Source organism: Gobius niger (assembly GCF_951799975.1).
Source record: "Gobius niger genome assembly, chromosome: 5".
NCBI lineage: Eukaryota > Metazoa > Chordata > Actinopteri > Gobiiformes > Gobiidae > Gobius > Gobius niger.
In genome coordinates, this window is record NC_136856.1 from 6,751,401 (window position 1) to 6,776,301 (window position 24,901).

Genomic DNA, 24,901 nt, shown 5'->3' on the forward strand with positions numbered 1-24,901 from the left:
ATAACTTAGATAAGTACATGAAACAAGACAGTTTAAGCTGATTTTGAGAAGATTTCTTGTCATTTTATCAAAATGTGAAGCACTTTTAATTGCCTTGGGTGTGAATTGTGCTCTACAAATGAACTAGCCTTGCCTTGCCTAGGTTTGGATGATCTTTAAATGAGTTTGCCAATGGATCAAACTGTAATGAGACGGGGGGAAAAAAGGAAAACTAAAAACCACAATCGCAATATTTCAAGCACTTTTATCCAAAGCAAAGTGGCATTTTTTCCAGTGTAGGGAAGCTTTAAGGTTTGGAGCCACAGAAAGCAGCCGCCGTGACAAAACCTTCCCAGATTCAGAGAGAACATGCAAATACAGGTCAGGGAATTGAACCTTTTAGTTGTGAGGCAAGAGCGCTGACTATTTAGCCACCGCTCCACCGAGGTGATGAGCCAAGGTCTGAGCTGGAGGCCTGGAGGAAGACCAAAAAGAGGATGCCGATTACAGTGTTAGGTGCAACAAAAGAACAAGTAGCCTACGCAGCAGCGTAACCATCAGCCACCTCAGCCTTTTCATTTCCTCCATTTTTCCAGCACCAATGTCTGAAGATATTTCACTTAACACATTCTCTCCTCTTTCCATCACATTCACTACAAAAAGTGCCCTCTTAAAAACAAGGAAAAAATAAGACATTTTGTCTTGTTTTAAGGAAAGAATTCTGCCAATGGGGTCAGCATTTTTTTCTTGCTAAGAATTCTTGTTTCTAGAATATTTTTCTGATCATAAAACAAGAAAGAAACACTAAATTTAAGCAAATAAATAGTTAGAATTAAGCAAAATGTCCTCAGAAAATGGAATAATTTAAGGAAAACATTCTTATTTAGTGAAAAATTGTGGGATATTTTATGTTCTAAATTACACACATTGTTGAGCAAAATGTTCTTAATAAATACTAATATTTAAGGAAAATATTTCCCGCAGTTTTTCTTAAAATACGAAAGAATAAGAAAAATATTCTTTGTCTATAGCTGAAGAAGATTCAAACAGTTTTTCTTTCTTGTTACAAGAAAAATTTGCATGTCTTTAGCAAATATATCTGAACAAGAAATGACTAGATTTTATTTTTTTTTCTCAAGAAAACTTTGCTCGGCAAAACATTATTACTTTTTAGGGAAAAAATAAGAACTTATTTCTTTAAGTAAGACATTTTACTTGCCTAGAATCCACCTTTTGCAGTGTTGGCGGCATATTAAAGCCCACCTCTGGTTAGCATAACGAGCTAACAATGTCTCACACCTGTCTATCCAGGGCGTGGGCAGCTGATTGGTCGGCTGAACAACATGCCCCTCCCCCTCCTCCTCATCTGTGCGGCGGCTCTGAGCCACATGGCAGGTAAAAAAAACTGTTCAGAAATAAATCACATATGTCCTTTATTCACTTCAGCGTCATTCTCAGTTTAGTGTAATGTTTACACAGCACTATTTTATCAAGAGGACTGTTTAAATCTGGGTTAAACGGGTCATGATTCGATTATATTTTTTTCTAAATATGATTTCGCAAAAATTCCTCAAAGCCGAATTACACACAAGCTGATGGATTGTATCAAAATAGGTTCTAGTGCGAAATATTCATGTGTCGTAGTCACGGAAATCGACTACCCGCGCATGTATTTCTCAGATTTATATCAAACTTTACTCAAATCTAAAAGTTTATGGATTTTTTTCTTCACATTTTTGCCGTGTTATTTTCTTTTCATTGCATTGTTTATCATTGCACATTCGTCAAATTATTGCTCCTTTTTTTCATATTTTCATCACTTTTTTTTTTACTTTTTTGTCACATTTTTTATTTTATTTTTTACTTTTCGGGAATATTTTTGTCACTTTTTTGCTACTTTTTTGTCATATTTTCATCACTTTTTGGTAACTTTTTTGTCCCCCTTTTTTATTTTTTTTATTTTTTTACTTTTAAGTATGTTCAGATGGACTTTGAGCAAGTATTCAACAGTGAAAATAACCAGAGAATGCACATTTAGGGAAAACACATCCTCATGTTTTTGTTCATTACAGGAGCTGCCATCACCGCAGAACAACACGACATCACAGAATGTCCCATCACGGTCTATGGACAACAATACACAACTGTTTACGTGAGTGACACAACTGTGTGTAACATGCTGTGACAGTGGCTCAGCCTGATCAGTGGGTCATCAGCTCAAAATGTGCCTTAAAGGAATAGGCCACCGTTTTTACATACTGAGATATGTTCTTACCTGAGCTTTGACGAGTTCTTTAGGACCTGTCTGATCTTCCCCCGTGCCTTCAGTCACGTAAACACAGCGCAGACGGCGATAGCATTTAGCCTCTCCCTCTCTCCTCTATAGCTCCAAAACAGGTCAAGATAGAAGCTACCAAGCTCTTCCACGTTTTCCCTATTTAAATATGGTTACGTGAAGTGTTCCACTACAAAGTATAATTACACACAATTAAACAATGTGGATTTTCTAAGCGGATAAAAGGGGGAACTATATTGTAAGGCGTAATAATACCAGGAGTAGTTCGAAATCCGCGCAGTAATCTTCACTTTACTGTAAAAACGGTGGCCTATTCCTTTAAGCCTTTCCAGCTCTATTGTACAATTCTGAAGGCCTGACTCAGCACACACCAGAAGCACATGGCTACTTAATATGCGTAAACATAAGGACTTGCTTTAGCTCCATTCATAACGGAAGCCCTGGGAAGGTAGTAAGAATTCTCTGAAACTGAGATGATTTTGCTTTTAGCAGGTGCAGAGCCTCCTCAGTGCGAGTTCAGCTGCTGTGGACGTTAGCGTTAGCCACATTAGCATTCGCTTATCTATTTGTTATGGGAAATTAGGGATAGTAGGCCAGTTTGTTTGGCTGGATCTGGCCTCGCGGCTCAGTTCGATGTTGCAGATATACAAGATAAATAAATACATGTTTGCTGTATGATGTTTTTGATTTTGTTTTGCAGGTGAGCGAGTTTGAGGACTCTCTGTTCTGGTGTTTTCATGGTTTCAAAGATTCGGCCCCTGGAGACTGCCTCCGGACCCTGAGTGAAGGCGTGGGGTCCGTGACTCTGTCTCTGTCCCAGGACGCCGTAGAGGCCAGCTCTGAGCAGTACCCCTCGCTCCCAGGGGTCCAAGGAGACTCCCCCTGTTCAGTCCAGTTTCAGACGCTGGATGACAACAGCGACGCTATGGTGAGTCTGCTTTGCTTTCATTCATCGAAGGGTTTGTCATTGTTGGTACTGGTGATAATGATGGTTTAGTGACTCTTGTGGGTCCTCCCTAAATGTACAGCATTTTGTCCAGGGCCAAAAGTAGTGTGTGATTTATTTTTTGTAAACACTAACATTAATCTAATTTGAGCCTGGTTTTGTCCTGCAGTTCAGCCTGGTTCTGCGGGTCTATGGAGGAACCTATGGGGTCGTCTCCGTGGAACCAAGTGGATCTCAGACCAGAGTGAGTACTGGCAGGGGCGGACTGGCCATGTGTCCATTCTGGAAGAGCACAGAAGTGCCACCGGTCCCGCCTCAACCGAGCTTTACCCAAATCTATTAGCTGAAAAAGAAAAGCATCAAAAGAGGATGAAAACATGAGAAAACATGAAAAAAACACAACAAAGAATGATAGAAAAAATAATTAAAAAAACAACAAAAATGTGACAAAAATGTGGCGACGTGACGTAAAGTTTCCGTCATTTTTGTAGGTCTTAGCTTTCAAATTACATTGTTGCTCTCCAGTCAAGAAGATTTGGGTAAAGCCCAGTATAAAAAAACATGAATCTAAAAGGAATTCCTTGGAGTATGGTGTGCCACAAGGTTCAATCTTGGGACCATTATTATTTAATATTTATATTAATGATTTTGCTTCTGTTTCTACGACCACTAGGGTGCATCAAAAAACATTTTTTTTAAATTTTGATATGGCTGGGTGCCAAAAGTGTTCCAATGTGTGTTTTAACAACACATGCAAAATATTTTTCCAATACATCAAGGTTTAGGGGTGCCAACTCACATGTGTTTCTGTGGATAAAGGGGCAATGATGCTAACCGGTCACCATGGAGCTCTGAGGTCATTTATAAGGTATTTATAAGTTTGTGTTGGGTATGTGTACTCTTATTACATATAATTACCATATCTGCAGTTGTTTCTTTGTATATTGAAATTATTTTAGTGAAATGTAGTCATATTTAGAGGTATTTCATGCTCACTACATCTAAGGTTTGCTTGCTAGCAACAGTTAGCTAGATAAGTTAAGTTACGCTAAATTCCCTTTATTAATGTCTGTAGAGAAATTTGTTCTCTGCATTTGACCCATCCTCCATTGTTAGTGGTAGGGAACACCGGAGTACCTGAAGAAAACCTGTGCAAACACGGGAATAACATGCAACCTCCACACAGTCCCTTGGTGGGAATCGAACCCGGACATAAATATGTTAGCAAAGCTATCAAGCTTATCATCAACAGTAATTTAGAGAAAATACCATGTTCAGAGTATTGAGGTCTCATTTATTGAGTGTAGCAATGTAGCTGTTTAATTCACATTAATCTATTTGTGAGTCCAGCTAGTTACTCTGATAGTGATGTTATTGTAGATTCTCATTGTTATGATGAATTTGACTATGTAGAGCTTAGATTTGAGGCTTATGCATAATACATCATAATTGAGTGATATTAGGTATGCTAAGATACCCAATCCTATATTGTCGTATCATTTTGTATCATTTTCATTCTCAGGCACTCTACAACACAACAAACGGGCACGGTAGTACAGTGATTAGCGTTCGTGCTTCACAGCTAAAAGGTCTTGGGTTCGATTCCCACCCGGATGGGGCCTTTCTGTCTGGAGTTTGCATGTTCTCCCTCTCCGTGTCTGCATAGGTTTCCTCCGGTATACTCTGGTTTCCCCTACCACTAAAAACATGTATTGTAGGTGAATCCTTCAGCCAAGTGATTCTGACCATCAGCCTGGCTCCACATGGCGGCACTGCCGTTGCCCACTGCTCCTTACGGGCTGCCCCAAACAAACAAAGCCCCAGGATCCAGCTAAGATGCTGCCCTCACCAAGTGGTCCAAGCCAGACTAGCAGTCGCAGCCTGGTCTTTGTTCTGGGCCCTAGCTTCACCAGTGAGGATGGCATCATCACTGGCGTTAAGCTGTCAGATCTTGCGATGCATGCTTGCCAAGCGGAGGATGTCCGTTTTGGGAACCTCAAAATCAGGACCTTCAGCGAGCTCTGGGCAGCTGAGTGTGAAGTGGCCGTGGTGACCAGGGGTGGTAAACAGGATTCTGTTTGGGACTTCAGACCTCCCTAGAACAGCTTAAAAGCCTAGCAAAGATTTATATTTTTTCTATAACTCGCTATGATCCATGTGACAACGCTGGGCGACATATTTTTAACCACGCTGGTTTTTGTACATCAGCACTAAAAAGTGGAAGCCTTTTCAGGGCCTTTTTGCCCTTTTAAGGAACAGGCTTCAGAGAAGCATCCATGTAAGTTTCACAGATGACTCGGGACCAAAACTGCATTCAGCCCCACTGAGTGGAGCTGAATGGAACACCAGCTATCTCTTGTATATTATATCTATGGTAGCAATAAAGTCAATTAGAAGACAAAGAAAAATGTGAAGCATCATCCATTCCAACATGGCGCCCAAAACATTTTGTTTAGTATCTAGCATGTCTGTCCGTGATTCCCATTAGGTGTTTGGACCAGAATTACACAACATATAAAACAGATTTTAAACAAACTTGATACAGGCTAGCCAACCTAGAAACACTAAAATGTTGGTGTGGATCAAACCCACAAGGAAGGTTCACAGGCTATGCGAGGCTGTCCCATTGTCCTCCATTCATTTGTCTATAAGCTGTTGTAAATGAAGAATCTAGAAAAGTCAATTCTAAGAAATTCCCAAAGTTTCCCAAAGGACAAACACACTAATGTTGCTTGAGTTACCCTATAGAACATGATTCTGTATAAAATGTAACATTATTTTATCTTTCTGGGTCAACCTTTTGGAAAATAGACTAAAAATTGCACATTTTTTTGATATTTTACAGAAGTTCATGTGTTAGTTGGTACCCCTAAATCTCAATGGATTTCCACAAAACTTTGCAAAAGTCATTTGTATATGAATAGGAACAAAATGCAATGCCAGCCAAATTGATATTTTGGAATTAAAATTTCACTATGTAAATTTGATGCACCCTAACGACCACCTTTCCCGTTCTTTTTGCTGATGATACCAATAGAAAATAATAATAATAAAAAGCCAAACTGGGGAAAATGCACTCGGTGGTAAGAGGTTAAATTATGTATTTGTGGAAGTGTCACAATTACGCTTATTTGGGCCAGGCAGGTCAGAGCCCAGGGCTGTTTTTCAGTCCCAGTCCGCCCCTGAGTACTGGGGTCTGCTTGCTACGATTTGGTCCATGTACTGAATGAAATCCAGTGAGGTTTCTGTGTTTTTCTGCAGGAGCTGCATTTGGAGGTCAGCCCTGAGACCAGCGCAGTGGACGTCATGGACATCACTGCGGGAGAATCTGAACTGTCTCTGAGCGGATGCAGGGACCGAGATCAGGGTGTGTTACTGAGCATAGACTGATCCCATCTCGAGTCTAGAAATTCCCATTAGGTGTAATAACGAAAATAGACACAATTATTTGAAAACACTGTAAAAACTGACTTGACTGTCACTTGAATTTAATCACTGTTACTCAAGTGAAATTAAAGTTACTCCCAAGCTAAAGGCAGACATATTGAAAGATATCTGCAGCTTTGTCAGCAGAAATAAATCATAGTTATTCAAGCAGGTGCGATTTGCTTGTAAATGGTGTCTTTTTTCCAGGCGTGGTCCTGCGCAGAGACTCCAAAGCCTGCCTGTCTGACAGCTCTGTGAGAATCTGCAGTGAAGCCGGTGTCCTCAGCTCCGAGCCCTGCAACCACTGCCACAACGGAGAGTGAGTGGAAACCTCAAAGTGTCTTTATGTGGTTATGATGACGTTACATTTCAAATCATGTTTTCAGACCGTGATGGGGGTTATGACCTAATAAGGAAAATGAGTCTTAAAGGAAAAGGCCAGCGTTTTTACATACTGAGATATGTTCTTACCTTAGCTTTGACGAGTTCTTTAGGACCTGTCTGATCTTCCCCCGTGCCTTCAGTCAGTTTTTCATCACATTTTTGTCATTTTTTTGTCATTATTTCGTCAATTTTGGTGACTTTTTTGCCACTTTTTCTTATTTTTTTCTTAATTTTTTGTCAATTTTTTGTTCGTTTTTTGTCACATGTTCATCATTTTTTTTGTCAATTTTTTTGGTCATTTTTTGTCATTTTTTTTGTCCTTTTATTGTCAATTTTTTTGGGACATTTTTGCCACTTTTTCATAATTTTATCGTCAATTTTTTTGGAAATTTTTCGACATTTTTTTGTCCTTTTGTCAATTTTTGTGTTCATTTTTTGTTCATTTTTGCCACTTTTTCTAATTTTTTTGGTCAATTTTTTGTCCGTTTTTTGTCTAAGTTTTCTCACTTTTTTGTCACATCTTCATTGTTTTCGTCTCAGTTCTGTCGCTATTTTCTCACCTTTTTTCCAGAAGCTTTTGGATTGGGGTAAAGCCAAACTAGAGAAAATGTGCTCGGTTCAGGTGGGAGTTAAGGGGTTAAAGGAACAGGCCACCGTTTTTACATACTGAGATATGTTCTTACCTGAGCTTTGACGAGTTCTTTAGGACCTGTCTGATCTTCCCCCGTGCCTTCAGTCACGTAAACACAGCACAGACGGCGTTAGCATTTAGCCTCTCCCTCTCTCCTCTATAGCTCCAAAACAGGTCAAGATAGAAGCTACCAAGGTCTTCCAAATTTCCCTATTTAAATATGGTTACGTGAAGTGTTCCACTACAAAGTATAATTACACAAAATTAAACAATGTGGATTTTCTAAGCGGATAAAAGGGGGAACTATATTGCAAGGCGTAATAATACCAGGAGTAGTTCGGCATCCGCGCAGTAAAGTGAAGATTCCTGCGCAGTAAAGTTTTTCTTACCTACATTAGACACTCAAAGTGCGTTACATCAAGAAACAGGTTGTAAATTTACACTGTCGCACTGGAGGCAAAGTGGGTCCTCGCCTAAGGACGGATGGGAGGCTGTTTGGGAACACGAGGCCTGGGTGAATGTAGTGTGTGAGCAGGGGCGGACTGGCCATGTGTCCATTCTGGAAGAGCACAGAAGGGCCACCGGTCCCGCCTCAACCGAGCTTTACCCAAATCTAAAAGCTAAAAAGAAAAGCATCAAAATAGTGACAAAAAAGAGGATGATAACAAAATAAAAATGTGCCGGAAAAGCAACAAAAAAAGTGACAAAAAATGTGATGAGGAGTCAACAAAAACACGACAACAAAGCAACGGAAAGGCCACAAAAACATGGCAAAAAATGACAGAAAAAATGTGACAAAAAAGTGACAAAAACACAACAAAAGGCCACAAAAAGTAATGAAGAAACAACAAAACTATGACAAAAAATACGGCGACTTGACAAAAAGTTACAATCACTCTGTAGGTCTCAGCTTTCAAATGAGGCGCTACATTGTTGCTCTCCAGCCGAGAAGCTTTTTATATTTGGGTAAAGCCGAACTGGAGAAAATGAACTCCGTTAAGGCGGGTGGTAAGTGCACATTTACGCTCATTTAGGCCAGGCTGGTCAGAGTCCAGGGCTGTTTTTCAGTCCCAGTCCGCCCCCGTGTGTGAGTGAGTGATGGTCAGAGGTTGACTGATGGGAGGTTTCTGTCAGTCAACCCCAGGTCGCTATATAGGACAAACTCATTATTATTCTTAACAACAGCGTGAACCTACAGGAGCTGGTGTACTTTTGTTTCGCTGTGTGTCCTGCTTTAGTCCTTGTTTAGTCTCTTTTCCAGACTCTAGCCATCTTAACTTAAGTTTAAATGTTGCCTTGTTGTCATTTCCAGGTGTTTGCTGGGGCTCTGGTGCGCTGTGACTGGCTCAAGTGTCACTGACATTGCGGGAGCTCTCGCTTCTATCCCGGACCGCTGTGGGTACTCCCTTCTGTCCCGGGACGGTCTGCAGCTGGGCGCGGTGTTCAGGGAGCACAGGAGGAGAGATGTCAGTCTGCTGGACCACCTCCTCCTCACCGTGGGCTCGACCAACATCCACATCGGACCAGGAGGGGTCAAGGTGAGCTCAGAACAAAGGTCTCCTCAGAAATGTCACTACAGCACACAGGTTTAATCATCATGTAGATATGGATATGTATTATTTAACCCCTTAACTCCCACCTGAACTGAGCACATTTTCTCCAGTTTGGCTTTGCCCCAGTCCAAAAGCTTCTGGAAAAAAGCTGTGAAAGTAGCGACAAAACTGAGACGAAAACAATGATGGAAATGTGACAAAAAAGTGATGAAAAATGTCACAAAAATGTCACAAGAAATTGCCAAAAATTGACAAAAATGTGATAAAAAATTGACAAAAAAATGACAAAAAATGTATAAAAAATTGATGAAAAAATTGACAAAAAAATGACCAAAATGTGACAAAAAATTACAAAAATGTGACAAAAATTTGACAAAAAAATTACAAAATTTGACAAGAAATTACAAAAAATTGATAAAAAATGGACGAAAAAATTGACCAAAAAAAATGACCAAAATGTGACAAAAAATGACAAAAAATTGATAAAACATTGACGAAAAAAATGACCAAAATGTGACAAAAACATTACAAAAAAGTGACAAAAATGTGACAAAAAAAAATACAAAAAAGTGACAAAAATGTGACAAAATGTGACAAAAAATTGATAAAAAATTGACAAAAAAATTGACAAAAATGTGACAAAAAAATTACAAAAATGTGATTAAAAAAGTGACAAAAATGTGACAAAAAAGTGACAAAAAATTGACAAAAAAATTACTAAAATGTGACAAAAAATGTGACAAAAAATGTGACAAAAAATGACAAAAAATGTACGAAAAAATTGACGAGAAAATTACCAAAATGTAACAAAATGTGACAAAAAATGAAAAAAAAAAAGGCAAAAAAGTTACAAAAATGAGTTGAATACCCAACAAAAAAAATGTGATGACGTGAGGAAAAAGATCCTCTCGGTTCAGGCGGGAGTTAAGAGGTTAACCATTCGTGTGTTCCAGTTGGATGGTGCTGTGGTGGACGTCAGCACAGCGCAGATGCCTGAGGGAATAAACGTCTCCAAAACCTCCACAGAAGTGTCTCTCCTCTACAGCGAACACTTTGACCTGACGTTTGACGGACACTCAGCTCTCGTCTTTCTCAAAGGTGATTCCCAAAACAGCAACACGGGCGAGCAGTGTCGACAGGAATGTTTCTCTTGACTCTTTTCGATGTGTGAAAAGTGTTCTGTTAGATTTTCAGTGATTACTTAGTTCTAGTATCCTCAAAAACAACCTTATTTCACATCTCTTTGTTATCATATGAAGCTCAACAAACATGCCCACCTCAAAACCAGCTCGGTTTCTGAAGTAACCTTCTCTCTTAACCCCCACCTTTACCCGGCAATCAAAAAGTTTCTTGAAAAAAGTGTCAAATTAGCAACAAAAACGAGACGAAAACAAGGATGAAAATGCAACAAAAGAGCGACAAAAACGTGAGGAAAAAGCGATGGAAAAAATCTCCAAAAAGTGATGACAACACACGCAGGAACAAAAAAACGATCTATTTAGATGAGTTCTTAGCTAGGCTGATATGCTGTGACCTCATGGATTTAGTTGAAGCTGAACTGGAGAAAATGCATTTGGTTAACCTCTTAACTCCCGCCTGAACCGAAGGCATTTTCTCCAGTTCAGCTTCACCCAAATCCTGTAGGCCAGTGTGACGCCTCATTTGAAAGCTAAGATCTACAAAACTCATCTAAATGGATCTTTTTCCTCACGTCATCAGATTTTGGGGGGCGTTTCAACTAATTTTTGTAACTTTTTTGTAATTTTTTTGTCAAATAGTAAATTTTTGGTCACTTTTTGTCACATGTTCATCATTTTTTGGGATATTTTTGGATTTTTTTGTCATTTTTTGTATAAAAAAAATTAGTCCTTTTTTGTCAATTTTTTGAGACATTTTTGCCACTTTTTCATCATTTTTTGTACATTTTTTGTCACTTTCTGCCATTTTTTTGTAATTTCTTCATCAATTTTGGTCACATTTTTGCCACTTTTTCTTATTTTTTTGTAAATTTTTTGGTCAATTTTTCTGTCATTTTTGTGTCCTTTTGTCAATTTTTTGTTCATTTTTTGTCCATTTTTGTCAATTTTTCGTCAATTTTGGTGACATTTTTTGTCAATTGTCTTTCAGTTTTTTGTCAGTTTTTTGTCACATCTGTTAAAGGAATAGGCCATCGTTTTTCCATACTGAGATATGTTCTTACCTGAGCTTCGACGAGTTCTTTAGGACCTGTCTGATCTTCCAACGTGCCTTCAGTCACGTAAACACAGCGCAGACGGCGTTAGCATTTAGCCTCTCCCTCTCTCCTCTATAGCTCCAAAACAGGTCAAGATAGAAGCTACCAAGCTCTTCCACGTTTTCCCTATTTAAATATGGTTACGTGAAGTGTTCCACTACAAAGTATAATTACACACAATTAAACAATGTGGATTTTCTAAGCGGATAAAAAGGGGGAACTATATTGTAAGGCGTAATAATACCAGGAGTAGTTCGAAATCCGCGCAGTAATATCTTCACTTTATTGTCTGATGATACAAATGAACTCGTCTAAGCTAAGGTAAGAACATATGTTGAGCTCCAGATAAAACAGATGATGATCTTTTGTTTCCTCTTCTCTCCTCAGGGCTCGATGTGTCTGGTGTATCAGGTTTGTGCGTCGATGCTTCGATGGATCTGAGCTCCGCAAAGTCCTCTGAGCTCAGCCATGACGGGTACGACATCAGACATACATCACAGTGGAGTTAATCATGGTGCTTGGTATATTTTTTGTTCAAGTTTGGAGGATAGATAAAAACTGTTGTTTGCTGTTCAGATGTGATGAAGCCCACTCTGACGCCGAGGACCCGACCATCGACTGCCCGGCTGCTACTGCACAGTCAGTCTCTTCCACATTACAGTTATTCATTATTCTTTTGGAAGAGAGTGTTATTGTTAATACACCTGAATGACAGAGTTTGCAGGAGTACTTTTGCTGAAGTGTTTTTGAAAGAACTGTTTTCATGTCTTACTATGCTGGCATCATCTTACATCAGTGAAGCATCCACTGTGAAACAGAAGTTGAGTTTAAATCCTTTTAGACACCATTTTTTTTGCCAAAACATAGTTAGCACAATTATATTAATGATTTTGCTGGCGATTGTACCCAGTTAGGTCTTTAGTTCGGCCATTTTTGTGCTTATAGCTTCACTTCCTTATTGGACACTAACAGGAAGTGACATAGATGAAGGACAGCCATTTTTAACTGTTGCCGTGCCGACCATATTAAGTCTGTAGATACAGACGGCATCTCGTCATAGCAGGGGGCGTGGCTTCGTCAAGGGGGATAATGGAATCTTTTGGGAAACACCATTTTTCACTCTTTTTTTGCCATTTTCTGGTGGAATATGAACTTATTTATCACATAAATAAAGTCAAGTGTAAATCGGGCCCATATGGATGTTTTCTCACAGCAGATTGGTCAGTAGAAGTGAAAAAACGGCAGTTGTAGCAAGCGCTAGCTAACCGTTAGCATTAGCCCGATGCTAACATGTAGCATCATGTATTCCCCATGTCTTTGTATCATTATTTAGTAGAAACTATGTTCATATTTCAGCATTTGTTACAGTATTTTTTGAGAAATAAAAAAAAAAATCAAAACTTTCTCTAATTATTCAAAAACTACTTTAACAAACGCTGAATTATGAATATAGTTTCTACTAAATAAAGATACAAAGACATGGGGAGGAGCAAAGTGGTTCAACAGCCCTAAATAACATAAATAACAGAGAATGCTAACCTGATGCTACATGTTAGCATCGGGCTAATGCTAACGGTTAGCTCGCGCTTGCTACAACTGCCGTTTTTTCACTTCTACTGAACAATCTGCTGTGAGAAAATATCCACATGGGCCCGATTTACACTTGACTTTATTTATGTGATAAATAAGTTGATATTCCACCAGAAAATGGCAAAAAAGAGGGAAAATTGTGTTTCTCTAAAGATTCTATTTTCCCCCTCGGCGAAGCCACGCCCCCTTCTATGACAAGATGCCGTCTGTATCTATAGGAAATGAGTCAAACTGCTATGGAACTTCACCTTTATCTATGTCACTTCCTGTCAGCGGCTTAAAAACTCAAATAAAGAGAACTTTTCTGCCCAACATTTCTTCATTAAAATTGCTGCTTTACTGAAATAAAATGATAATTATGCAACTGATGTACACAAGTCGTATTTTGAAAAGCATAAACCTGTCATATGCACTTTAAGGCATCATCACAGTCATACTCTCTGACTTTGAACCCGTTCCCCTGTTTTTCCCCCTCAGCTGTGAGCTCCTGAAAGGCCCTCTCTTTGCCCCGTGTCACTCCCGCGTCAACCCCGCCCCCTTCATCAGCTCCTGCACCCAGACGCTCTGCAGTTACCCCTCAGTGGACGGGCTTCAGTGCAGCTTCCCCCGGACCTACCACTCCCTGTGCTCACGGGCCCAAGTCTCTCTCCCGGACTGGACGACTGAGGCCAAGTGCGGTGAGGAAACACACGCTTCTAATGTTAAACTAAGCTGTAATGTGATTGTGTATCAGGGGCGGACTTTGGCTTTACCCAAATCTAAAAGCTTAAAGGGGGGGTATTATGCAAAATGGACTTTTTCAAGCTTTCCATCATGTTGTTATGTCACTCCCTCATTAAAAACATGCCTGAAGTGTTGCCTTGGCACATTCACGTATTTTTGAGTAATCTGTACAAACTCTGATGGCGGCCATTTTAGGGATAGGTTTGCCTGAGTCCTCCTAGGAACGCCCCCACCTCCTGGAGACGCCTCCGAGCTTTCGTCACCAGCCGAGTAACCAACCACTGCCCCTCAGCAGAACCCCCTCCCCACTGATGCCACAGACAGCGTGTGGAGGGGGCGTGTCTAAAGGCTCAGAGGTTCTTAAAGAGACAGAGGCCTATTTCAAGACATTCACTACAGCCATTTTGAGAGAGACATTTTATACAAGGCAGTTATTCTAATTTACTGCATTTACAGACCAGCAGAAGGTTTGTCATCATTGTAGTGTGATATAGACTGGTGCTATGGGACTGAAAAAAGCAGAATACCCCCTCTTTAAGCCTCAATTCTACTTTTACTTTATCAATATAGTATTGAGGAATCGATTTTTTTATCCTCTGACACAGTTTTCTGAAAAATCTTTGTTAGTGCAGTAGTTTATCATGGAATAAATGTGTTAGGGTCCAGTGTTATTTTTATCAAACCTTTATTTAAAGGTGCATTATGTAACTTTTTATGCAAAAAAAAAATATTTGTGTGTATTTGACCTTATAGTTCCATCACAGTGATCTCTAAGATGCTCCAGGATCAATTAATTGGAAGGTTTTCACGGCTAATGGACCCTCTCACCAGAAAACCTACAAAATAGCAAGTTCGCTGTCTATTTAGGGTTGATGAAGTTCAAGTTAGTAAAGAACAATTCACAAGGTGCGCTGACATGCTGCAATCAAACATATGTAATAAAAATAATTTGAAATCTATAAGCTTCAAGCATAAGAGTCATTGCCACGAATCACTCACCCATTCACACAGGAGTGGATGGAGACATGTCTTGAAACAATAAGCATGTGTGAACTTGCTTTGTACTGCTAACCTTGAAGCTAAAAGATGAGATGATTGTCTATGTGCTGCTTTGCTCCTATAGGAAGTCACGGCGGTCGGTGTCTGGACACTTACTGCAGTGACCATGAGTTTTGCGGAGTCTACCTGAACAAAGAAGTCTGCCTCTGCCGCGCCGTGTTCGCCCACAAATACAAGAGCAGCAAGAGCTTTGGTGAGAAGACTTTGCCTTCTTCTTCTTTTTGAGCGACAGTGCAGGATTTTAGAGGCAGTTGTGGTGAACAGGTCTGGGCTCATTCACATTAGGACATTGTTGGAACATGTAGGGGGAGGAAAATACATAATTTGAACATTTTTAAACTCTGTATAGCCCCTTTAACAATGTTACATTCCACCAGAGGCTCAGCTTTAATTGTTCTTCACTTATTGCACTGGTTTAGTTACAGTACCTGCTGTCGTCATAGTTCAGACGGATGGAGTTTCATTGATATGGGACGATGTGAAAACACTGCAGGACCAAAAACTAAAAACCTGATGGGTCCTTAGATATAACTAAAGGTTCTTCATTTGTAATTTGTAATGTTTTTCTCCAGTTCAGCTTTACCCAAATCCTGTAGGCCAGTGTAACGCCTCATTTGAAAGCTAAGATCTACAAAACTCATCTAAATGGATCTTTTTCCTCACGTCATCAGATTTTTTTTCCATAATTTTTTGGGGTATTCAACTCATTTCTGTAATTTCTTTCTAAATTTTTTCTTCATTTTCTTGTCAGTTTTTGTCACATTTTTGACCTTTTTTTGTCCATTTTTTTTTTTTACATTTTTTGTCACATTTTTGTCATTTTTTCCCCATTTTTTTGTGACATTTTTGCCACTTTTTCATAAATTTTTCGTCATTTTTTTGTGACATTGTTGGCAGTTTTCATCAGTTTTTTGTCACATTTTTGTCATTTTTTCGTCCATTTTTTTTGTCCATTTTTTGTCACATTTTTGTCATTTTTTTTGGTCTTTTTTGTCATTTTTTGTCAATTTTTTTGTGACATTTTTGCCACTTTTTCATAAATGTTTGGTCTTTTTTTTTGGTCATTTTTTGTCAAATTTTTTGTGACATTTTTGTGAAATTTTTGGCAGTTTTCATCAGTTTTTGTCACATTTTTGTCATTTTTTCGTACATTTTTCGTCACTTTTTTGTCACATTTCCATCATTGTTTTCGTCTGAGTTCTGTTGCTATTTTCACCGCTTTTTTCCAGAAGCTTTTGTATTGGGGCAAAGCCAAATTGGAGAAAATGTGCTCGGTTCAGGTGGGAGTTAAGGGGTTAAACAAGAGCTGCCTACACTTCAAACCCAATCCGCCAAAACATCAAGACTAAACATCACAAATAAACAGCTCTTGATATCAGACTGTGTAATTTGAGAACTGACCTTGACCCAAACCCTTCCCTGAGGAGCGCTTGCTTTGGTCCGCAGGTGAGCCCACGGTGTGCGGGGGCAGCTCGGCCTCTGTGCATCTGGTGGGGTGTCTCCTGAACGAGAGGGGAATCAAACACTCGGCGCTGCACCTGAACGACCCGAGCTGCAAAGGCCTCATGGACCCGGTGACGCACATGCTGGAGTTCCAGTTCGACAGCGCCCACTCCTGCGGGACACAAGTCTTGGTCAGAGCCATTTCTTTTTCACTTCTCCTCAGAGTGTTTTCTAACGTTCTTGTGATCTGCAGGGGCCGATATATTGGATGATTGATGGTTTGAATCCAAGGCCGTGGGAACCCAGGGTGCTGAGGGCGCTACAGCACCCCCTGGTGGATCGTCTATGCATTACAAGCAATATTAACCTCTTAACTCCCGCTTGAACTGAGAGCATTTTCTCCAGTTCAGCTTTACCCAAATCCTGTAGGCCAGTGTAGCGCCTCATTTGAAATCCAAGATCTACAAAACTCATCTAAATGGATCTTTTTCCTCACGTCATCAGATTTTTTTTCCATTTTTTTGAGGAGGGCATTCAACTAGTTTATTTTTTTAAATGTATTGTCATTTTTTTGTCATTTATTTTTTTGTCATTTTTTGTCACTTTGTATAACTTTTTTGTCTTTTTCTGTCATTTTTTGTAATTTTTTGGACACTTTTTTTTCACTTTTTTGTAACTTTTTGTCATTTTTTTGTCATTTTTTGTCACTTTTTTGTCACTTTTTTGTCTTTTTTTGTCTTTTTTGTCTTTTTTTTGTCATTTTTTTGTCTTTTTGGTCATTTTTTGTTGTCTTTTTTGTCATTTTTTGTCTTTTGCCACATTTTGTCATTTTTTTGTCATTTTTGTCATTTTTTGGTCATTTTTTGTCATTTTTTGTCAATTTTTTTGTCATGTTTTTGTCACTTTTTTGGGTCTTTTTTTCCACTTTTTGTCCATTCTGTTGTCCATTTTTTGTGTCATTTTTTGTCAAAGTTTTCTCACTTTTTTGTCACATCTTCATCGCTATTTTCCCACCTTTTTTCCAGAAGCTTTTGGATTGGGGTAAAGCCAATCTGGAGAAAATGTGCTCGGTTCAGGTGGGAGTTAAGGGGTTAAATAAAGAGGAAATGAGCAAAGAAATAGCGTTTTGGGGGACAATCTCGTCTCTCAGCACCCTCTAGCCATCTTCCCACGGCCCTGTTTGAATCCCCACTTTGCATTGTTGGCTTTACAAGACTTTGGCCTCTCCTGATGCATCAGACTTTGAAGGTGTTTTTTGAAGGTGTTTTTATCAGTTCCAATTGAAATGTGTGTGACAGAACCAGGACAGCCAGATGGTGTTCAAGAACTCGATCCGGATGACGAACCAGACCGGGATGGTGACCCGGCTCGACCAGTTCACGGTGGACTTCTCCTGCTTCTACAGCCAGCCTGAGCTCAAGACTGTGGCGCTGCGCATCAGAGACAGGTCAGCAACTTACAACCACTGAGCTGATTATGCCGCATGTAAAAATAAATACTTACAATCTTAAGTCTAATCTTAATAGGAGAATGAAAAAGTAACTCATACAGGAAACCGCTCATCTAGACTGATTAAGAGTGGGGGCTTAAAAATAGACTTTAAAGCATTATTAGCATTAGCATTAGCATAGCATTGGTAATTTACATTTTATTTATGTAAAGCAAAGGCAAGACACGGCAGGTGAATAGGGAAGCTTTTTTTTTCAAATGTAGAGATTTAAATTTGAAACTTTTGTTGAAGATTACTGGCTAGAAATGCCAGTATATTATATATTTTTTTTTATTATATTATATTATATTTTCAATGCCAGAATAGTATATTTTCATCGACAAAATCTGAATAATGGATCGAGCCAGGTTGAACCTCTTAACCTCTTAACCTCTTAACTCCCGCCTGAACCGAGAGGATCCTCACGTCATCAGATTTTTTTTCCATATTTTTTTTCTTGGGTATTCAACTCATTTTTGTAACTTTTTTGTCATTTTTTGTCCCATTTTTGTCATATTTTCGTCCATTTTTTATCAATTTTTTGTAATTTTTTTGTCGCATTTTTGTCAATGTTTTCGTCACTTTCTCACTTCTATGTCACATTTCCATCATTGTTTTCATGACAAAAATGTGACAAAAAAATGACAAAAATATGATAAAAATTTGACAAAAAATGACAAAAAAATGACGAAAAAAATGACAAAAATATGATTAAAATTTGACAAAAAATTACAAAAAATTGACAAAAAAATGACAAAAATGTGACAAAAATTTGATAAAAAATGACCAAAAAAGTTACAAAAATGAGTTGACTACCCAACAAAAAATATGATGGAAAAAAAAATCAGATGACGTGAGGAAAAAGATCCTCTCGGTTCAGGCGGGAGTTAAGAGGTTAAAGAGACAGAGGCCTATTTCAAGACATTCACTACAGCCATTTTGAGAGAGCAATTTTATACAAGGCAGTTATTCTAATTTACTGCATTTACAGACCAACAGAAGGTTTGTCATCATTGTAGTGAGATATAGACTGGTGCTATGTGATTGAAAAAAGCATAATAATCTAATCTTATTAATAATAAAAATCTTTAAGGTTCTTCAGTTCCATGTATACCAGAGGAGGAATAAATCAGGCCCAGAATGTATTTCTCGAGCGTTGAATCTCTGGCCTCCAGGATGATTTTGAGAAACATTATTGCACACATCAGCGACCTCCCAAATCCCTCTGTCATAGAGTACAATGTGAAACTCTAAGATTTGCTCGTGTTGCAGCAAAACCTTCATATAAATTCATGCCTGAAAGAATGAAAGGGAAGAGTTTGTGAGAGCCCCCTTAGATTTAACTTCCTGTGTAGTTGAATGTGAGAAATTGAAGCCTTTAAAGCGCGTACTGAAATAGTCGCCTGTGTGTAATTTTTTGTCAAATTTTTATCACATTTTTGTAATTTATTTTTTAATTTTTTGTCACATTTTTGTCATTTTTCGTTACATTTTGGTCATTTTTTTGTCACATTTTTGTAATTTTTTTGTCAAATTTTTATCACATTTTTGTCATTTTTTGTCAATTTCTTGTGACATTTTTGCCTCTTTTTCATCAATTTTTCGTGACTTTTTTGTCAATGTTTCCTCACTTTTTTGTCACATTTCCATCATTGTTTTGTTCAGTTCAGTGGTGAGGAAGATGGTGTCGGGCGCCTGGTCCTATAACCTGACCATGAGGTCTTACCTGGACGGCCCTCGGACTCAGCCCATTGGCCCCAACACAGATCTGTCCCTGGACCAGACCATCTGGGTCCAACTGGACACCGCGGGTCTGGACAACGGCCTCATCTCCGTGGTGACCGACTCCTGCTGGGCCACAAGTCACGCAGAGCCCGACAGCTCGCCCAGATACGACCTGGTGCAACACGGGTGAGTCCCGGACAAACATATCCTGGATTTAAACTCCAGTAAGTAAAGTCTAAGGTCTTAAAGGTAACTCCCCTAGAGTAAGTACTACGCTGACAGAAAAGACAAAGGGACAGAGGGATATTGTTCATCCGATTACACAAGTCAGATACGTTTTTTCACTCAAAATTGGCTGTAAATACAGTTTAAGTGGTGCTAGCCCGCAGTTAGCTTTGCCCAATAGCCTGTTAGCTTCTTCTTTGTGATTCCATTAGTGTGTATTGGTGACTCTCACCCGGAAGCAGGGAAGTTGCAATTCTGGTTTTCTGGCCAGAGACACCAGGGGAGATGAGAGACCCCCCAATCATCCCGTTAGCACTTGTATTACCACCAGAGGGACTACGGAAAGGATTTATCAAGGTAAACAAGTTACTTCGTTCTGCTTTAATCGTAGAAAAGCGAAATCATCGACGGATAAAGTTGAGGACGTTTCGCTTTTAGTCCCAGAAGCTTCGTAGCTTTTCTGTGATGGATACTCCCTGGATGAATGAGAGCCTTCACAAACATCTAAGGCCTCAAAATTTTTGATTTCAGACCTCAATTAGTCCTGTCTTGGTTCTGATTCTGTGTTGCTCTTGTAGTGGTTTAGTTTTACCATTACAGGGGCAAGAGTACACGTTAGCAAGGGTTATTAATTTACTAAATGAACGGCATTATTAGTCAAAGTACTTTATTTCTTTACTTCAGTATAAAATTATTAGTGAAAGTACTGAAGTATGAGCTGTAGAAAATACTGAATTTTCAAAGTAGAACGTAAAAAACAGTTTAAACAAGTGACAGTAAAGTAACTCACCCCTTGTACAGCAAGTTTTGAGTTGGAGGAATTTGACAGTACACCCGCACAGCGCCATCTACTGTTCAGATTCATAGAGTGAGCGTTATTTGGCTTTTTAACCTCTTAACTCCCGCCTGAACCGAGAGGATCTTTTTCCTCATATCATCAGATTTTTTTCCCATCATTTTTTTGTTGAGTATTCAACTCATTTTTGTAACTTTTTTGTCATTTTTTTGGGTCATTTTTTGTCACATTTTTGTAATTTTTTTGTCATTTTGTTGACAATTTTTTGTCATTTTTCTGTCACATTTTTTGTCATTTTTTTGTCAATTTTTTGTCATTTTTCGTCAATTTTTCATCAAATTTTGGTCATTTTTTGTTACATTTTGGTCATTTTTTTGTCACATTTTTATCACATTTTTGTAATTTTTTTTGTCACATTTTGTAACATTGTTGTCTTTTTTTGTCAATTTCTTGTGACATTTTTGTGACATTTTTGCCTCTTTTTCATCAATTTTTCGTCACTTTTTTGTCAAACTTTTCTCACTTTTTTGTCACATTTCCATCATTGTTTTCGTCTCAGTTTTGTCGCTATTTTCACAGCTTTTTTCCCAGAAGCTTTTGGATTGGGGTAAAGCCAAACTGGAGAAAATGTGCTCGGTTCAGGTGGGAGGTAAGGGGTTAAATTAGGAAAACTGACGGCCACATTTATTTTTTACTTTACTGGAGTTTTTAGAAATGTATTGGAGTAAAAGTAGAAAGTTCTCCACATCACTCAAGGTAAAACAGATCCTCAAAAACTACTTTGTTCCCGACCACCTCTAAATCTCACACATCCAGGTATGTAGATGAACTGTATCCATTAAATCAATACAAACAGGACATTTACTGATTCAGTGATCTGTGAAGTCATTTGGTTTATCACAAAACTGTCTTAAATTTGATAAACTGGCTCTTCTTGTACGGATGTAGTTTTGAAGCTGATACAGTTTATAATCCATTCAAGATCTGCAAATGTCTTCTACCATATTGATTTGCATTCTGTCCCCTCAGGTGTCCGAACCCTCAGGACAAGACCGTGAAGGTGACGGGGAACGGCCTGGGCACCTCCAACTTCTTCTCCTTCAACATGTTCCATTTCGCCGGGAGCCCGGACGTTTACCTCCACTGCAGAGTCGTGCTGTGCAGCCGCAAGAACACGGCCTGCCTCCCGGTAAAGACACACCGGCAGCTTTAGGATTTTAAAGCCACACCGCGCAACATTTCAACCGATTAATGAAGCAAAACACAAGCATTTGATTTATCACATATACTGTCAGTGATAAGTATCTAACATATGTCTTTGATCACCTCGCCTAAGATGTAGCTTTACAGGAAGCGGGACGTTTCCTGCGCGTTTCCATGGAGACGTTGACTAAAGGCAGCCAAAAAGTAGGCTTAAATAGGCTAGGTTAGGAGCAGCTGGAGTCCAAAATGTTACACAGTGTGCCTTTAAGTGTTCAAATGTAATGTATTTAGACTGTTTAATAAGACCATCCATCCATCCATCCATCCATCCATCCATCCACATCCATCCATCCAAATCCATCCATCCATCCATCCAAATCCATCCAAATCCATCCATCCATCCAAATCCATCCATCCATCCATCCAAATCCATCCATCCAAATCCATCCATCCATCCATATCCATCCATCCATCCATCCATCCATCCAAATCCATCCATCCAAATCCATCCATCCATCCATCCATATCCATCCATCCATATCCATCCATATCCATCCATATCCATCCATCCATCCATCCAAATCCATCCATCCATCCATATATCCATCCATCCAAATCCATCCATCCAAATCCATCCATCCATCCATCCAAATCCATCCATCCAAATCCATCCATCCATCCATATCCATCCATATCCATCCATATCCATCCAAATCCATCCATCCATCCATATATCCATCCATCCAAATCCATCCATCCAAATCCATCCATCCAAATCCATCCATCCATCCAAATCCATCCATCCAAATCCATCCATCCATCCATCCATATCCATCCATCCATATCCATCCATATCCATCCATATCCATCCATCCATCCATCCAAATCCATCCATCCATCCATATATCCATCCATCCAAATCCATCCATCCAAATCCATCCATCCATCCATCCAAATCCATCCATCCAAATCCATCCATCCATCCATCCATATCCATCCATATCCATCCAAATCCATCCATCCATCCATCACGTTAAGGTGGTGGTTCCAGGAGGGGTTTTCACAACGCTAAAATTGGCCCAAATATCCAGCCAGAGGAAATGACAGAAAGTATTGATACCTTCTCAAATTAACATTTAGCCTCAATTCTACTTTTACTATCGAGACAGTATCGAAGAATCATTTTTTTCTTTTATCCTTATGCAATATAATGATCTAACACAGTTTTCTGAAAAATCTTTGTCACTGCAGTAGTTTATCATGTAATAAATGTGTTGATGTAATTTTTATTTGACCTTTATTTAAAGGTGCATTATGTAACTGTTTATGCAGAAAAAGTTGATATTTGTGTGTATTTGACCTTGTAGTGACCCAGTGTCTGTGTGAGCGCCTTTACTTTCCATCACAGTGATCTCTAGGACGCTCTGGAATCAATTAATTGGAAGGTTTTCACTGCTGATGGAGCCTCTCACCAGAAAACCTACAAAACAATTGATCCTGGAGCGTTGTTGAGACCACCATGATGGAAAGTAGAAAGGAAAGGCGCCATGCTGACCACACATACAGCCCCGGGGTCACTACAGGGTCAAATACCCACACTTTTTTTTTTACATAAAAAGTTGCATAATGCACCTTTCACCAGAAAAGTCTCACTGAGATTAGGAATCTCATTTCCAGAGGAGTCCTGGTCCCAGAGCGATATTGTACATGTGTTTTAACTCCACACAGAAAGGCTCCGTCCAGGTGGAAATCGAACTCGGGACTTCCTTTCTGTGAGGCACGAGTGCTAACCGCTGCACCCGAAAGTATTAATAGATACAGACGGCATCTCCTCATAGAAGGGGGCGTGGCTTCACCGAGGGGGAAAATAGAATCTTTAGAGAAACACAATTGTTCACTCTTTTAAGCCATTTTCTGGTGGAATATCAACTTTTTTATCACATAAATAAAGTCAGGTGTAAATCGGGCCCATATGGATATTTTCTCACAGCAGATTGTTCAGTAGAAGTGAAAAAACGGCAGTTGTAGCTAGCGCTAGCTAACCGTTAGCATTAGCCCGATGCTAACATGTAGCATCAAGTTAGCATTCGCCGTTATTTATGTATTTATGGGCTGTTGAACCACTTTGCTCCTCCCCATGTCTTTGTATCTTTATTTAGTAGAAACTATATTCACAATTCAGCATTTGTTAAAGTAGTTTTTGAATAATTAGAGAAAGTTTAGATTTTTCTCCAAATTGTTTTCCCCCTTAACTGTTTTCAAACATGACCATATATGGGCGATTCCAGAGATGCGTCTGTATCTATAGAGTTCGGGAATGTGACGTCATATCGCTAAGCAATATGGGATTAGCAGCCATTGTAAACTACTGGAGATTTTAAAAGTTAAAATACTGGAGTTATTGTTCACATTAAAACACTTGAACACCAGAGTGTGTTAGATGTATTTACCAGCAGTATCTCAGCAGCTGACGGAGTCATTCCACGGCTTTTTTTCTCCACTTTTTATACTGTTTTTAGCTAATGTTAGTCTATGGAAATGTATGCTAACAGCTGCAAAGATGGCGGATCTCCATGGTAACTGTGGACATTCCCAAACTCTATTCACGCTGAACCTGATCACTGAACGACATCACCACATTTACTGATCTTGTAAATATTATTGTGAATCTGTGTCTCTTTGTAGAGCTGTGGATCCAGACGTCGCCGCTCCGTCATTCATGACCCAAACCCAGGTCTGATCACTCTGTCCTGGGCCGACTGAGTCCAGACGAGCCCCCTCAGCGACGGAGCTTTTTTATCTTATTTCAAATCTTTTTGGGTCGTTTCCGTGGTAACTCGAATCACCTTCAGCAGATTATTGATTTCAGAGGCAACTTTTACCAAACTTTTTTTTCTACTGTTTCGAAGTTTGTGAAACCAGCCTCATTATTGTCTTATTTTATTTAAATTCACAAACGAATCATTGCAGAGACGTGAGAGCAGATTCAGGATGATTGACAAAGCAGAGCGTTCGTGCTTTGTTTGGTGAGTCCTAAGTCGGGCGTAAAAAGGTGAAGAAGAAGAGGTGGTGGAGGAAGGCGGCTTGATCAGATAAACATAGTATATAAAATCAAAGGAACAATTGTGTGCGTTGAACGAACAAAGAGCAGAAACATGATGGAGACAGACAGAGAAAGGAGACGAGCAAAGAAATGACTA

The 24,901-nt window shown here is 39.2% G+C and overlaps 1 protein-coding gene across 1 annotated transcript; it reads left to right on the plus strand.

Annotated features, from left to right (window-relative positions):
• Positions 1-1,322: 1,322 nt before the first annotated feature.
• On the plus strand, positions 1,323-24,464 carry LOC306963525 (uncharacterized protein; the record flags this gene model as incomplete). The annotated part of the gene is made up of 17 exons (XM_079557098.1): positions 1,323-1,374; positions 2,052-2,131; positions 2,976-3,203; positions 3,391-3,465; positions 6,483-6,588; positions 6,855-6,966; positions 8,975-9,200; positions 10,169-10,313; positions 11,836-11,923; positions 12,025-12,087; positions 13,516-13,715; positions 14,885-15,013; positions 16,267-16,454; positions 17,562-17,710; positions 19,418-19,663; positions 21,528-21,687; positions 24,387-24,464. The coding sequence occupies 17 exons, from the start codon at positions 1,323-1,325 to the stop codon at positions 24,462-24,464; spliced, it is 2,325 nt and encodes a 774-aa protein (XP_079413224.1).
• Between the last annotated feature and the right edge of the window lie 437 nt (positions 24,465-24,901).